The sequence below is a fragment of the Manduca sexta genome, chromosome 25 (genome assembly GCF_014839805.1).
Source record: "Manduca sexta isolate Smith_Timp_Sample1 chromosome 25, JHU_Msex_v1.0, whole genome shotgun sequence".
NCBI lineage: Eukaryota > Metazoa > Arthropoda > Insecta > Lepidoptera > Sphingidae > Manduca > Manduca sexta.
The window spans coordinates 2,526,031-2,543,181 of NC_051139.1; the positions used below are offsets into that span (position 1 = coordinate 2,526,031).

Genomic DNA, 17,151 nt, shown 5'->3' on the forward strand with positions numbered 1-17,151 from the left:
TTATTTTTTAATGGCCACGGCATAGTGAACTCACTGCGTCCGATGGCAAGCAAAGTACATGTCTATATAATATGAAGGTTATCATTTAGGTACTAATTTATTTTAATTGGTTTTGTAGTAAACAGTATTTAGATAAAGAACCGTTAAAAAAGTGAATAACTCTCTTTTTTCAGATACGATTGTTTACTTAGGAGCTATCGATATGATCGATAGGCGATGGTTACCCCTAGCCAGTAGACACAATTGTGCCGGTCTTTTTGAAACTTAATATACACAGGTTGATCCCGGAACGCAACACACTTACATGGGCCACTATGGCGGGTCTTAAAACCTAGTACGAAATCGCTATACGAGCGGATTGAAATATAACCAGCAAATATCCGTATTCTACTCAACAATAAAATTAATTATATATTTGAGTATTTCAGAACTACATTTAAAGCAGTTTATATCTGTAATTGAATCTTGACTTTTGTATCCCATTTATCGTCCTATAGTGTTTACTTTTGGTTGGGTAAGTTGAAAATATATGTATAGCTATTTGTGTTACCTCTAATTTAATAAGCTATGATATTGTAAAGCCTAAGGCACAAGGCATCGACGTCGCGTCGTTTCCTTTCATATAGAAAGTAGCATTTATTTGTATCACTTATATTCCAAACGAAATACAAAATCTGGTAAGATATTAACAATAAAAATCTCATATTGAAACCTGCTTGACGATAATATAAAACGGAGCTCCGCTATACTCGTATGGTTAATAACAACGGATATTGTTTACCCGACTACGCGAAGAAATGAGTATCTATACCCGTGGGATTAGATACATAATAGAGTTAACTTATATGTGAAGGTTCTTTTGGTCTTATTTATTGATATATACGTTACTGTGTAGGAAGTAGGATTTATATTATCATCCCTATATTGTGGTATTATAGTGTGGTAGTATGTTGCGATAACCCGGACAACTGGGGGAAGTTTTGGCATCTTAATAATTAGGTTCAGCTCACACTGGCGCACAGTCGAAGCGTCGCGAAGCATCATGTTTTTCGCATGTAGCATATTCATCTTTATTTTTTCATTATTAAGGTACAAATTGGTAGTATGCAAATAATCGTGGAATTGCGCGTCTACGCTAGCAGAACGCGTCTTCGATTCTTTTAAATCGGACAGTTTCGTGCGTCACCGTGCGTTACTCGCGCGAGTGCCGAACTGCAACAAATTCCAGAGCATCTTCAGATATAAGAGCAATTATAATAGAGCGAAATCAAGTCTTTGAACTGGTCCAGTACTGCGATTCGCTTCAACTCTGCGCCAATGTGCGGTGAGCCTTATGATTCTGTTTATTTATATTTTGGGCATGTGCGTTTTCCCATTCTACTTAATTCGTATAGTTAGATGTATATGTATTACCAAATGTTTGAACATAAAAAATACAGCTATAAAACATAGGATTCAATTTGATAAAAATATTTTTTTCCTTAAATTCCTTAATGTTAATAAATATTGTGCCATGTAATAATATTGTAGTACTTATGTCATGGCAGAACCTTTTTATTGTTCTACGATCTAGGAATGTCCAATGTGTAACGGAAATCCGTTCAAATTTTAAATTCGAATTCGTTTATTCGAATTATGAATTCGAAGTCATTTTTAATGACCATGCTAGTAATTTGAAATAGTACCAGCTCTGCTAATGATCGTAGCAATTATCTTCCGACACTTAATTATAATTGACGGAAATCTATTTTATATAATTTACGTAGATCTACGTCCTGCGTTGCCTTATCACTGTGGTTTATACTGTAGACGTTCGAAACATCTTATGAACTTGGATGAATAATTCGTTCAGCTCTTCTGCCTAGCTTAAAACTCTCTTGACACCATGGGTTGTTTTTGTAATCTTTTTCCCTTCGTGCTAACATAATAAACCACGTTAGATTTTATAATGCTGGAAAGTTTGATTTTTATAAACTAAGTAATTTTCATTTATACCTACTTATCATTTCGTCTCTAACCAATGTATTTTTTATAATCAACGGGAAGTAATTAAATATGATAATCATAATTTGGTAGCAATTGTAATTGTCTTAATATTTTAACTTAAAAATATACTTAATCCGACAAACTAATGTCAGCAAAAAAGAGTAGCAAAAAAGAATATAGTATAGATACGTTCCGTTTCAAAAAAATATAATATTACCCTATAAATGTGTTTCTTTTATGTACCGTTACTGTGGTATTCAAAAGCCCGCAGAGGTTTGACCAGGTGTTGCCTATGAGCCGACAGGATCTTAACAAGGTGCCGATTTTCAATAAAATATCAATAATAATCGAGGTTTCATTGGATCAGTCCACTTGTCGCCGACTGCCGCTAGCCATAAAAGTCTCAGATTTATTATGTCCAGCAGTTCCATAATATGTCTTAGAAAACATAAAAAAATAACATCAACCTGTCTAATTAATTTCTATAAAAACTCACTGAAGAAGAAGAAAGAAAGAAAAGAAATTTATTTTGCAACAAACACAAGTTACATAAACATAACAGACAAACAAGCGAAACAGACAAAAAAAACTTAAGACTATGTTTGTCACTGACAATATATGTTTCTCTTTTATGCATTTCAAAAACATTGATCAGATTGTGATGAAACTTTGGTAGGGTGATCTAGGGACGAGTGTCTTGGCCCAAAAATTCTATACATCATTTTTACACTGCTTTGATATAATTTTAACATATTTAATTTAACGCATATACTCGTTATTTCTTTATACTTTACGTGGTATTGCAACGTATGCCGGGTGTAGCTAGTAAATAAAGATCATTTCTAAAAATCCACTTCGAATTAACAAATTAATCTATAAATTAGTTGCTATTTATGTCTACTATTGTATGAAATTAAATGATTTATTTGAACCCGTAAAATTTTATACATTATTTAGCTTCCGTTAATATTAACTCTACCACCAGTTCGGAAAGCAGTTCTCACTAGAAGAACGGGCAAGAAACTCTAGTGCTGCTCTTTTCAAAATTAGTATAAACTACAGTATATGATACAGAGAAGAAAAAAATACATTTGTTTTTTTTTTGTTGTTTCGAGCCGTTAATTTATATGCTCGTAAAATAGGTAATAAATTAATTTTAAATTTCCACACGAGTGCACAATCCTCTCAGGAATCATAAAATACTATCTTATGCATATATACTACTAGAGCCAGTCCATTCATTAAAGCTATCCGTAGCGTGACTATTATCCTTTTGGGCTTACACCTTACATTAGTAGACTATACCCGGCACGTGAAAAGACGTGTAAAACAAAGTAATTGAATGTTTACTAAACATAAGCTGCATCGCGTCGCATAATTTATTATGATTCACTACGTGTTGTTCTCGTATTCGCCCACGTTAAAAACCTTTCCAGCTACAAAAGTCCTTATATGTCGGTACCGATCTTTGGCACTATCTGTACAACGTCACCGGCATATATTTAAAATAACAGTTTAAAACATATATTTTTCGAACGGGAACAATTTCCTGGGATAAAAAGTATGCCTTCATCCAGAAGATGGTATCGACGGTTGAAGGCTAATTGAGTTAGGTAATTTTTTTTTTCGAAAATAAGTATGTCTTAATCCAGAAGATGGTATCGACGGTTGAAGGCTAATAGAGTTAATCGACATTTTTTTCGAAAAAAAGTATGCTTTAATCCAGAAAATGGTGTCGACGGTTGACGGCTAATTGAGTTAAACGACAATAAGTTTCATACATATTTAAAATCAGCACGCTTTTCTATGTTTTTTTTAACCACACACACACACACACAACATCACGCATTTTATCCCCGAAGGGGTATGCAGAGGCGCAACCATGGCACCCACTTTTCGCCAAGTGTGTTCCGTCCCATGATGTGATAGGGGGCGAGCCTATCGCCATATCGGGCACAAATTCCAGACTCCGGGCTGATACTGAGCAGAAAAACCGAAATATCACTTTGCCCGACCTGGGATTCGAACCCAGGATCTCAGAGCGCTGCCGTACCGCGCATGCAGTACAACTACGCCACCGAGGCAGTCACCTCATAGTTTTTTTAACCAAATTAAATTATTTTCTGAAAAAAAATTTCGTTTAAGTCAATTAGCCTTTCAACCGTTGGTATATATGTATGTGTGTTCCAAGTTTAAATCTATTAAACGGTTTCTAAGTTCACTTCGAACAAACATACAAATATTTTCACAATCTTTTGCATTATTATTAGTAAGAAGATATGATTTACTATGTTTTAATCGTAGGACAACAGATAGATAACAAAGTATTTCAAAGAAATACGCGGTAAACATTGGATTAACATAATTAAGTATATTGCAGATAAAACGTTTCTTTATTTGTTTCTAATCGTACTAGGTAAGTATTCGCCGATAAAAATAATAAAAGTTTCTTCCATCTCCTATTTTCAATTAATACTTAAATGTGAAATCATCGATATATATGTACTAGATTTCGCGTTCCGAACATTCACTGTGTTCAAATGAATTGAACTGCAATCCATTCAAACTGACTTTAGTATGGTCAATATTGACAGCTTGTGGTTGCGTACGGAGTGGCGTTCATGATATAAGAACTCGAGTCTAAGTGTAAACCTGAATTTAAATAAGAAGTATTAGTCAAATAAATAAAATTATATGTTATTCAAGTGAATAAATAGGTTATAACATTGACGTTTTGGTTGTCATTTTAGTTCAGATTTTGATCAAATAGTTTATATGGACGTTAGTGTCTATAGAATATACGTCAACGTGTAAAATAAATACAATAGAAAGACCTTGTAACATTAAGCTGGAGGCGCCTACAATATTTTTGTGACACCTGCCTAAAACCAAAATAAAAGACAAACACTCACATTCTACAATCAAAGCAATAATCCAATAATAGACGTACCGCCACAACAAGGGTGCACAGGAAACGGACAAGACAACAACTGCCAACTCGCATCGAGGAAAATTGAAAATGGAACCTGAGCAGTTAGTCGACGGCCGGCAGTCGCGCGGTGCAATCGTCTCCGGCGCGACTTTAAAAAAAAACACGCGCGAAAACACGACAATAACTCCAAACGTGCCATAAAACGACAATAATGACGGAAACGAAAAATTTAGAAGTATGCGGCAGTGTTATGGACGGGGTGGCCGAAAAAGGGGGGGTTTTGGAATCGCCAAATAAAAAGTTGCCAACTGAGTACACAGTTTACCCAATTAGGTGGTTAGTTTTGTTCATATTCGTATTTTATTCGGCATCAAACTCGATGCAATGGGTGCAATACAGCATCATACAGGATGCTGTCGTGAAGTACTATGGGGTGTCCAGCATAATGGTTTACTGGACCTCCATGATTTACATGATCACTTACATACCGCTGATATTCCCGGCGAGCTGGCTTTTGGACAAGGCGGTAAGGATTTTAATTTTTTTGTTTATTATGGAAAATGTATTGCAGGTTCTAATGTATTGAAAATGAAATTTTGTTAATAACTTGTATTAACCATAAACATTCTCGTATCTCAAGGATTTCTGAACTCAGTTTAATTTAGAAAGTATGGACAAAATTTGTTCTTAGAAAGTTTCTTCTTTTGAACATCATACAAAGTTTCGCTATTTCTTTTCGTAAGGACATCGATGTGCATGAATAAATCAATGTTCCTTTTTTAAAATCCAGAATTTGCTTCCTATTTCTTCTCTAAATTTGTAGATGTTATGTTTTAAAATGTCAAAAGTAATCGATAGTAATATTAATTGATGTCGATTCACGGCAATTTCGAAGGCGCCTACGTCCTGTTTTGTTTCGGAAACCAGTTTACCTTTTTATTACAAAAACATGCCGCTAACGTTTTTGCACAATATTTCAACTGCGTACCAATCTTATTTTTTATGGAGATCAGAATTGCGTTGTGTTTATATCATAACATTTGAATTTAACACATATTTTCTAAAAAAAATCATTAACCTCTCTCGGCAGTCGTGTAAAAACCAAATGATTTTTTTCAAGAAGTGCCATTTAATAATTATGGGTAATAATACACAGATAATACGAGTAATATCGGTTTCTGATCTCACTATAACGGCTTTTTTTTAACTTGTATAAATATTTAAAGAGTAGGTATGCATTACCTACACAAGTTTTAAAATATTTTCCTGTTCTATCTCGATTCTGAAATGGCTGGATCTAATTTAACGGGATTAATCAATAAACAATTCATAAAATACACTACAAAACAAAGTCTAGGGAACAAGCCAAGTATATCAACTTATTTACATTAACCGTCTTTAAAAAACGTATTGGCCACTAAAATTTCCAAACATGAAGGTTGAAAACTTTTCAACAAAATATTATACCGCCTTCAAAAAACACTATAAACCGGAAATAATTTAACATATCTATATACTGGTTACCAATTTTGGAGTCGATGCCTAATAAAAATTAAACATTGTTTTTTTTTACATTTGTTGATGTATTTATCTAGCTTAACTAGCAATGTAAATTAATCATCGACTCCAAAATTGGTAAACACTGTATAGGTAATGTTAAATTGTTTTTGGTTTTAAGGGTTTTTGAAGGCGGTATAATTTTTTGTTAAAAATATTTTATCTTTTGGTTTTTGTATTAGTATACGTTGAGGACATTATAGTTGACAACATTGTTTTAAGAGTTTTCTGATGTGTCTCCGAAGTCAAAGGTCCAACAACAATAAAAATTATATGGAACCACATGGGAAGCACCAGCATTCAGATAAAAAAAAAGAATCGTCAAAATCGGTTCACCCACTAAAAAGTTCTGAGGTAACAAACGCGCTAATCTCAGATATTAGTGGTTCGATTTGAACATTTCTTCTAGTGTTGGATAGCTCATTTATTAGTGATAAATATGGCGTAAAAATAAAGCAGAGGTTCCTTGTGAAGAATTTTGGCAGTTTATTTCAGCGCCATTAATTATTTTTACGAATAACTCAGTAGGTGCTAAAATGTTTAGCATAATGAAACTTATAATGTACTCAGACACGAAATAAAATCTTAATTATGTTCTTAAGGATTTAAATTAGTTTACGTTGGAGAGAAATTAACAAAACCATGATAGGTAACATTTATAAGAAGATTATATTTTTCATGATATCATATAATGCTAATAAAGAATCAGTCAACGTTTGGGGACAACGGCAAAGATGTTTTGATTCGTGACATCTTTATATATTATCGGCTAATAAATATTCTACATCCTTCATAGCTCATCTATTTGCAGGTATAACAGATAGATAACTAATGAAACAGCGGTCGAACATCATTAAGCCACGTAACAGCCTATTAATTTCACATTACAATGCTTAATTGCGCTATCGCTATGTGGTTATAGCTACCACGGATTATGCGTTATTTGCTGTGGTTCGAAATGTATATGTTGCCAGTGTTAATTTGCTTCTATTATCCTTTTAATGGAGTTGTGATTTATTAGCTGGTGGTAGTGTATATTTTATAGCCGTCCGGATAGCGACCACCGTACTCCAGGTGTTAAAATCCGCCATAGTGGCCCACTTAACTGTGTCGCGTTCCGAGATCAGCCAGTGTATATCCGGTTCCAACTGGCCTGCATAATTGTGTCGACTGTCAAGGGATAATCATGTCTCATCAGTCGACATTCTATTGGACCTCACTCTATTTACTATCAGGTGCAGTGCGATCATTTTGCCGTCCTCATATAAGAATCATCATCATCATTTCAGCCGGGAATCGTCCACTGCTGGACATAGGCCTTCCCCATTAAGCGCCACAGGGACCGGTTCTGGGCTGCCTTCATCCATCGGGTCGTCGGTCCAACTCGTGGGGGGCCTGCCTTCGCTACGTCTTCCGGTTCGTGGTCGCCACTCCAGAACTTTTCCGCCCCAACGGCCATTAGTTCTACGAGTTATGTGTCCTGCCCACTGTCACTTGAGTTTCGCAACTCTACTTATCACAGATCAATGAGGATGGTTCAAAGGCTACATAATATGCTTATTTCAACTTCACATATCACTTAAAGGACACATCACTAAAGAGTTTATTTTTAAAATATTGCATCGTTAAGATTCGTTCCGTTTCATTATAGAAAAATTAAAGTAATCTAAAAATAACTTTGTCTCCGAATTTGAATATTATAATTTGTCGTAATGTTCGAATAAAACAAAACGACCAATACCTACTTCGCAAACATCTTTACAATAATTTATGCAAAGCATTGTCTCCGAATTGTTTTGTATGAATGTATTGTACATGATATTATACAATTGTCTTCTGAATGCTTTTCAGTTGTGTCATTCTATTTACACCTTCATAAAAACCGTACGTACGTATACGTACGTAACCTGTATATATTAGTTTGGTAATTTTATAATGAAAATGCTAAAAATTTGTTGATTTCGTGCATCTCATTCACATTTTAATGTACAACCAACACAATTAGATAGACAATTTAATTTGGAATATTTTATCGATTTATGTGTTTATTTGTTATAAACATTAAAATATAGTTTTATTCTAAAACTTGACCTGTACTAAATAATAATATTATTGAACGTTTCCTAACGAGATCCTCTGTTGTGATGACGGACTTTTGAAACAACGCTCATTACACTTCTGTATCTATTTGAAACAATAGTATAAAGAAGAATTATGTTTGAAAAATTTTAGAATTATATGTATTTGACTTGTAAAATTTACCTATCTTAAGAATAAATTAAACGATATACTGTCTGTCTTTTAGCATATAAATAGAGTGCGACGGACAGCATTAGAGTCAACATTCAAACAATAGCAACCAAAATTTATTTCCTAATGAAAATTGTTTTAACAAGATCACAGACTTGAAGAGCTAAAAACATTTTCTATTTAGAATTCAAACGTTGAAATCTTCAGTGTAAATAAGGAAAGGTGGATAACGTGACATGAATTCCTTAATTTAATAGTAACCTTTAAGGTAATCAAAAAGAGAAAAAAATTGTTAGAGTTTAGTGAAGGTTTTCCTCATTTTTTGTTTTACAAACTTTTAATGTCGAAGTGAAAAGAAGTTCGGTGAAGCTCTCGGAATTAAGTGGAAAAGAGTGTAATTGGATCAGACTAGGTTTTCCAAACGTAATTAGATATTTAGCGATTGCGGAAAGATATTTCACTCCTAGTTTTCAATTTAAGCAAAGGAGGCAGAATTTAATGTAAAAAATCAAAATTATCTTCCCATTTTTAAACGATTTCCACTGTATTTGGTTAAATCAAAGATAATTATTTAAGAAAAGCGTTTTGTAACGATATGATTTAACATTAATAATAATATTGCTTATCACCGCCACAGTTTCATGATTATGCTCACTTAACATTATAAATATGAAACCTACCAGTAATGTAACTAAAAAACGGTACTTTGTAATTCAAGGTGTTGGATGGTGTTTTTAATGTTTGTGGACGGTTGTAGCGCTTACCATCCGACGAACGGCAAGCTCGTTACATCATTCAATTCAAAATAAAAAAAAACCTACACTGATTCTTCTAAAATCTCGATGTCTCAAAGATTTACTGAATTCGTCTGAGCCATGATCTGGAAAACTTCGTATAATGTAGGTTGCGTGGAAAGATTGGATCAAACATTTGTAAGACAGGAACGTGAATCAATCACTGGTTTGCCAATACGTTGAGCCGAGTCGTATATTTGAACAAGGGGCTGTTTTCGCAACTCATTTCACTGATCCGGATGATCTGAAACAACGAGTTTCTGCAGTTCCTTGTTTTTAACCTTATCCTGTTTAATATGAGTTTTTTCAATTTACTTTTTTACGCATCTCGCAAAAAGCATTTAGCACAGTTTGTATCATGTGACTTATAAATCCTTCTAGAAAAACCATTCTCGCGAAAATTTTACAAAAACTCTCTGAACAACATTGGAAATATATTTTATATTATCCTATCAAAAAAGATTCCCAATGAAGCAGTCATTGGAGGACTGATTTATAAGCAGATCGTTTAATTTAAATGATCACAATTTAAAATATTTATGTATAATCTAAAAGCGGCGATAGCCCAGTTGGGTGTGGAACGGACTGCCAAGACGAATGTCCGCAGGTTCAAATCCCAAGGGCACACACCTCTGACTTTTCTAAAAAATTATGTGTGTATTCTTTGTGAATTTATCGTTCGCTTTAACGGTGAAGGAAAACATCGTGAGGAAACCTGCACATCTGAGAAGTTCTCTATAGGAATTTCGAAGGTGTGTGAAGTCTACCAATCCGCACTAGGCCAGCGTGGTGGACTAAGGCCTAATCCCTCTCAGTAGTAGAGGAGGCCCGTGCTCAGCAGTGGGCAAGTATATAATACATAGCTGATATTATTATTATGTATAACCTTAGTAATGACTGACATTACATTTATGTAATAGAAATATTATTTTGGGATAGCTTATATTTCCAATTATATTTATTATTTATATCTGAAATGTTTAACATATTATTGACGAGATAATTCAGAAGACCATCAGGATGCAAGGTTCGAATTGGAAACTCGCATGTTTTATTTGTTTTAATCGAACTCAGAAAGTCGAATTTGTTTGCTAACTATGCCACTACATCAATAAAGCGAGGAGACTATGTATTACTACTTGATGAATTATTATATTAAGTATTAGAATGGTAACATTCTAATACTTAATATAATGCGGTCTTTTCTTTAAATGTTAACGTAGCCCGAACAAGATTATATATTTTTTTACAACAATATGGCCAGTTGTTTTATTTCCCTGGTCAGGGAAATCTATACATTTTTTACTTCGGCCCTCTATTAGGGGCCAGAGATTATCATTATGATTTTTTGATCTGATCCGATTGTGTTTAGAGGTCTACATCCTATAATCTAGAGCTTATATACATAGTTTTAAACACTTCATTTTCATTTCAAACTAAACGTAGACGTAAAAACACGTCAAGTACCGGGTTTAATACGACGCTCTTATACCGAGAAAAATCATTTTTCATTTCATCTTTCTTCACGGCGTTTTACGTTCAATTAATTACTCGGTCTGGCGTTTAGGCGGTTCGTTCGGGTAAATTAAGTTTCACATTAAATGTCGGTTTTTGTACTCGTTATGTGTTTTATTGATGTTTTAAAACCTGGAACACCTAGATAGAGGTAGTTGTATATAGAGCCAGACAATAATCAAGAAATTGAGGATATTGTAGAGTCATAATGGAGTTACTCAAGATTGTCTCTGTCAATGATTTTTCCTGTACTATTCATTGATTGAGGCAAAAATATCTAAAAAAAAACATGCTTAAACGACAATATAAAACATTGTAAATGTTTTACCTCCAGTTTAATAGAGTTCTAATATTTAAAACAACATAAATGCTTTCCATAGTTTAAGGACTTGGTATTAAAGTATACGAATATCGTATATTTTTTATTCTAAACGATAGAGTCGTACTTTTGTTTACAGTACAAATGGAACCTCGCACACGAGAGACCTTCCTAGTAACACTACTCACCATAATTATATTATATAGGTACGTATAGATAGATATGTGTGCTTAAAAACAAATGTGCGAAGGTTTTATCTCACCCCATTCTGCTAATGACACGAGCCGTAACGATATTGTGACACTCGCGCTGGTGGCGCCGGTGGAGGCAATGGGTTTCATTATTTTGCCTCCATTTACTGAGAGCATTTCGAAAATGAAATTGTTAAGGTTTTGCTGGAACGAGGTAATAAAAATAAGTTTTGGATTTGTGGTCGGATATTGTCTCTTGGGACACTTAAATTTAGACAAAAATTATTCAAGAATGGAAAAGAATAATGGAATCATAGCAATTTATTTTAATTAATATTAGTAATTGAATTAAAATTGGACTGCTTCGGTGGCGTAGTAGTAATGCGTAAGCGGTACGAGTACGACTACGGCGCTGAGATCCTGAGTTCGAATCCTGGGTTGTGTTAATAATTGAGACTAAGTTTTTCAATCTTAGGAAATATTTTCAGAACTCGGTGATTTATGAACCGATTTAGAAAATTGATTTTTTTTATTCCAAAGTAATACCTTCAGATTGTTCCTACAGATTTTTTTCGATAATTTGATTTTTAAACTAAAATAACAGGAATATTTATGAAATCCAAGTAAACGCAAAAGGCGAATTTTGCCTTCTTATGACATGTTTAGTTGTGTTTTTAAACCCAACAAAACCCTATGGTTTTGTTGGGTTTATTTTTTTATTGAATAGCATAAAAACCTATAGTGGAACACATGACACTTAAATGGTAATTTGCGTGTTCAACTGTTTTCCTTTATTCGAAGGAAATACATTAAACATTTTTAAGCATGTAGTTAAGGTCGGCTATTACGACTCTATTTTAGATAATAGCTAGTGTTTATATTATGTACCTATATGTATGTAGCACGCTATAGAATGTAACATAGTTGCGAATGTATATGAACTAAAACTATGTACTGTGTTCGGTTTAATACTTACTAAGAAACTGTTCTAGAACTAAAATATAAGAATAATGCTTTGGCTGTAAGAGTGGGCCGCCCATTGCTAGGTTGCCGGTTGGGTCCCGGTGCCATGGTTGGAAGGTGGCATATTTATAAATTTCGTCTGTAACATTTTTTTATTATCACTCAAATTGGTAGTGAAAGCAAATCTATATTTTGAATTATAATTTAGTTTATTTAAAAAATACTGCCTCATTGGCGTAGTTGTATTACGGCATTACTGCAGTGCTGAGGTGTCGGGTTTGGTCCCCGTGTTGGACAAAATGATATAGGGTTTTTCTACTCAGTATCATCTCAGAGTCTAGAATTTGTGCTCGATATGGCGATAGGCTCGCCGCCTGTCACATTATCATGAGACGGAATACACACGGCGGAATATGGGTGCACCAAATGCTCTCTGTCTACCGCTTCGTGGATAAAAGGCTTGAGTGTAGGTAATGTTTGTATGCTATGCTAACTTCAAAGGCACTTACCCTACACATATACTTTAAACAAAGTTATCATATGATAAAATACCTATAAGGTCATACTATTGATTAAACTATTGGAAATATCTATCAAAGTAAAAACAAACCAATCCTAAAGTTTGTTTCGTAAGTTTGGATGTAAAATAATCTACAGATTCGAGTAAAAAAATAACACTAATTAATAAGAATTGGATTATATTACTTCTTATCCCGATAACGTTGTTTTTCGTGTTTAAAACAAAAAAATTTGATATATTTTTTATTTAACCGTTATGAATTAGAATTATTTATCTACCTCTTTCATCAGATGGCGCCATGTATCGCTATAGTGATTTAGAGATATTTGCGGCGGGAAAGGCGTTTGACGTAGACCAAGCCAGTTATACTTAGTTGAATACTTATAACTAAGGTCGTCGCGCGTTTATTATCTTAGTGCGCGATCTCCCTTAGAATTATCGAGCTTACACACCATAGTAAAATACTTTTTACACTGCCACAGATGTGACATGTCCTCTCCGTGGCAATTTATGCAATATACATGTAATGTACGTGCCAGAGTTAATTTAAGATATCATTTTATTTTAATATACTTAAAATATTTATAATCATACTGATTTTTTACCTACAATGTACGTTTTCAAAGAGCTAATTAATTTCTCATGAGCAGTAATTACGTTTTTGTCTTTCAAATGCCAAATTATTTTAAAATGGCACGTGTAAGTTTTAATACAAGGCAAATCTAGATAAGATTATCAGTTATTACAGCAAATAGGTATTTAAAGTTTATTGTTTAAAGTGGTTGGATATTTGCACACATTTCTGCTACAACACTGGTGATTATACTTTGAACAGTTCCGGAGAACTAACCATTACCGCTAATGACGCGACCCTCACGAGCAAGAAGCCCTCTTCCTCGCCATATTTGTTATTCAATGAGTTGCCGAAATCCATTGTGAAGATTTATACGGTGCTGTGGAGAGAATTAAGGGTGCGTGTGTGAGCCGTATTTGCACATGCGTTAACTGAGGGCAACGCGTCTCGTGGGTCTATTACGGGAAGTTGAATAATTTTAACATTCACTAAAGGAATATTTTTTGTAAAGTATCAGTAATTTTTGCTAGCGTAGATGACAGGATCTATTAAGTATGGTATCTAATACCGATTAAATTTATAACGGGGGTTTTCCGTTGACAAAATTAATTCTACCTATTTACTGCATCATTGGAATCTGGGCAAAGTGATATTTGGGTTTTTCTGCTTAGTATCAGCCCGGAGTCTGAAATTTGTGCCCGATATGACGATAGGCTCGCCCCCTATCACATCATGGGACGGAACACACTTGGCAAAAAGTGGGTGCCCTGGGTGCGCCTCTGCATACCCTTTCAGGGATAAATGCGTGATGTGTGTTTGTTTTTTGTAATCTGGATGTACCTACCAATTGATCCAGGAATGCGACTACATTTTAAGATAAAACCACGCTCTACAACAAAATGATATGAGAAACATTTTAAGAATATATGGTTGTTTAATTAATATTATTTCGAAAGTAATATCTATGTGTAACCATGTCACTACAATGACCAGTAAGAACAACACACTCTGTTTGCCGAGGGTTGTTACTAAAATGCGGTCACTGTTGACCTTTCGCCTTTAAGATTTTGCGGAACGACGCGAGTCGCTGGCTCAGTAAATATTTGTCACATTTGCATACTTACACGAGCTGAAAATGTGAGACTACGGCAATTTGTGTGAACTTTTTGAGGCACTTAATATAAAATAGTTTTGAATAAGAAAGTTTGATTTGAAAAGAAAGCCTAGATTATTTATTGATAATTATTACATATAGTCCCTTAAACCTCGAGTCAAGTCGATCAATATCAAATGGCAGAGAATCAGTCTTACTTTAGGTCCATGATGAGCTATTTTTTTTTATGTTATTACAAATCTTATTTGATCAAGTGTTGGAGATGTTATTGATATAAGTAGAACATTTACATTTTAATAAAAATTTAGTTTTATTTTTTGTTATTGAAAGATATCGTTGTTTTCCTTAATACGTACATAATTAAAATTCACAAGATATTACCTATAATATTTGACAATTATAATTAATATAATTATTGTGCTCATTCAAGTAAGACATCATCACATTTTTTTAATTTAATCAATGTATGCATTATAATAAAAATAAATAAAATAAATAATAAGCAGATCTTATTTATGAATATCGCCTATTATAATAGTTATAAAATAAAATCATTTGGAGGAGACGTATTTATTAATTTGCTTAACTGATTCTGGCGACTGTCCACAATAAATGAACTATATCATTGTGTTAGCAAAACTTGACCTGAATATCCACTGAAACTAATCGACAGACTAGGAAATCATTGGAGACGTCAGGTCCGACACGCGTGTCGTCACTCGTCACATAGCGGCCTTCCTGATGCTTTCCGTCAGGGCCGTCTTCATTTGGGGGTGCAGGGTATGCGTAACACCTGGCCAAAGGGACCAAGGGAGCGCAAAGACAAGCCAAAAAAAAGGTCGCCGCAAGAAGGAACGCCCATATTTCCTTTGCCTGAACTTTATAAAAACAATTTTTCTTTCTTAGCGATGCCGTGCAGGATTTTACGTCTGGTCAAAAGACGAAATACAAAAGATATTAGGAAGCATTGCCACACCTAAATGGGACTACAAATTGGAAGAGGTAGACCATTTATTATGACTCAAAAAAAACTTCAAGACACATCAAAACTGCCATTTCCAATCGTATTCGTGACACCTAAGGGACAAAGTTCCCCCTAATATTCCATCAGGGGCCTTATTCTCTATCCCGCACGTTATTTTGACAGTGTGTAACAAGCACGTAACACAACGCATCATGTTTAGGACTATAGAAATTTGGCTTACAGAATACCATTCCACGCACATTTCTCGAAGATAACATGACACGGCCGCGTTACGCGTTTACACTATCATACAGAATAAGGGCCCTGAGTAAATTATCGTATCTGAAAAAAATGCGATTTACCCTTTTATAGCGTTTCGTTATCTATATCCTGTATAATGCACCTTTCAACTTTCTCTATTCACTAACTCAGTTCCAAACCTACTAAAAAAAGTTAATAAATGAATATTTTTTAATGGGTTTGGTAGTAAACAGTACATAGATAACGAAACGTTAAAAAGTGAAAATCACAATTTTTAGATACGATAGTTTTCTTAGGAGCCATCGGTAGATGTGCTAACACCTGTGTCTGCCCTTAAAAATGGAAGTCGTGATGATATTTATACATTGATGTCAAGCCTAAATAATGCACATTGATGGTTTCACAAAACTTGGCCTGAATGTCCAACAAAACTAATCTATATTGCAGGGATGCATTGTTCAGCATACGTGTCGCATTCCGGATTTCCTGGTGTTTGCGAGTGTCTCGGTGACGTGCATTCTTTCTTTCTCTTCTTTACTTATATTAATAGTGTTATGTATGCTTGAAGTCCAGCTTTCTATAATAGGTACGTGTAGTAATGGATGTTGGAAGGCTTTCTAGTTAGCATTGCGGTAAAGTTTTGCAGGTGATATTTTGTATTAATTATTTTCCATCCCTTATGAATGAGTTATGTTTAATCACTGTTAAGTTACTGATTTTTTGTACCTTAAAAGGAACCCCTATGGGATCACTGTTTTGTTCATGTCTCTGTCAAAACCCTTCTTCTCAGCAATACGTAGAGGTGTCAAGTATTTTTTTCAATCAAAAGATATCACCTTTTATGATGCATTTTTTGTGATTATACAAGGGAATCACAACCTATATGGAAATTCTCGTTGATATAAAATCATAAAATTTGCCAAGAAATAATATCTTATGACACATGTTAAAGAAAAAATCTAAAAACCGACAATATGTACCCATTTATATACTTACGTACAAGTTTGTATGTAAACCTAGGTGCGTGGGTCCAACTCGTACTTGTCTGGTTTTTAATACATAAATCAATTTGACGTTGATCCTAGGATGAAATTAATTTGATACCGATGCATTTCTATATGTAAAGCGTCTATATTAAAACACAAACGACATGTGTTCTTCATTCAATCAGTTTTAACCACAATTTAACTAAAGACAAGACATATAAAGAG

The 17,151-nt window shown here is 34.1% G+C and overlaps 1 protein-coding gene across 2 annotated transcripts in view; it reads left to right on the forward strand.

Annotated features, from left to right (window-relative positions):
• LOC115440765 (uncharacterized MFS-type transporter C09D4.1) overlaps nucleotides 1-17,151 on the forward strand; it is a 56,925-nt gene that overhangs the window by 12,992 nt on the left and 26,782 nt on the right. The window contains exon 1 of one of the 2 annotated variants that reach the window (XM_030165216.2): nucleotides 5,014-5,444. The exons of the other annotated variant lie outside the window; for it this stretch is intronic. Coding sequence (XP_030021076.1) covers nucleotides 5,130-5,444 — 315 coding nt within the window. The 5' untranslated portion in view covers nucleotides 5,014-5,129. Of the gene's footprint in view, nucleotides 1-5,013; nucleotides 5,445-17,151 lie in introns of those variants that run through there. 2 annotated transcript variants of the gene reach the window in all.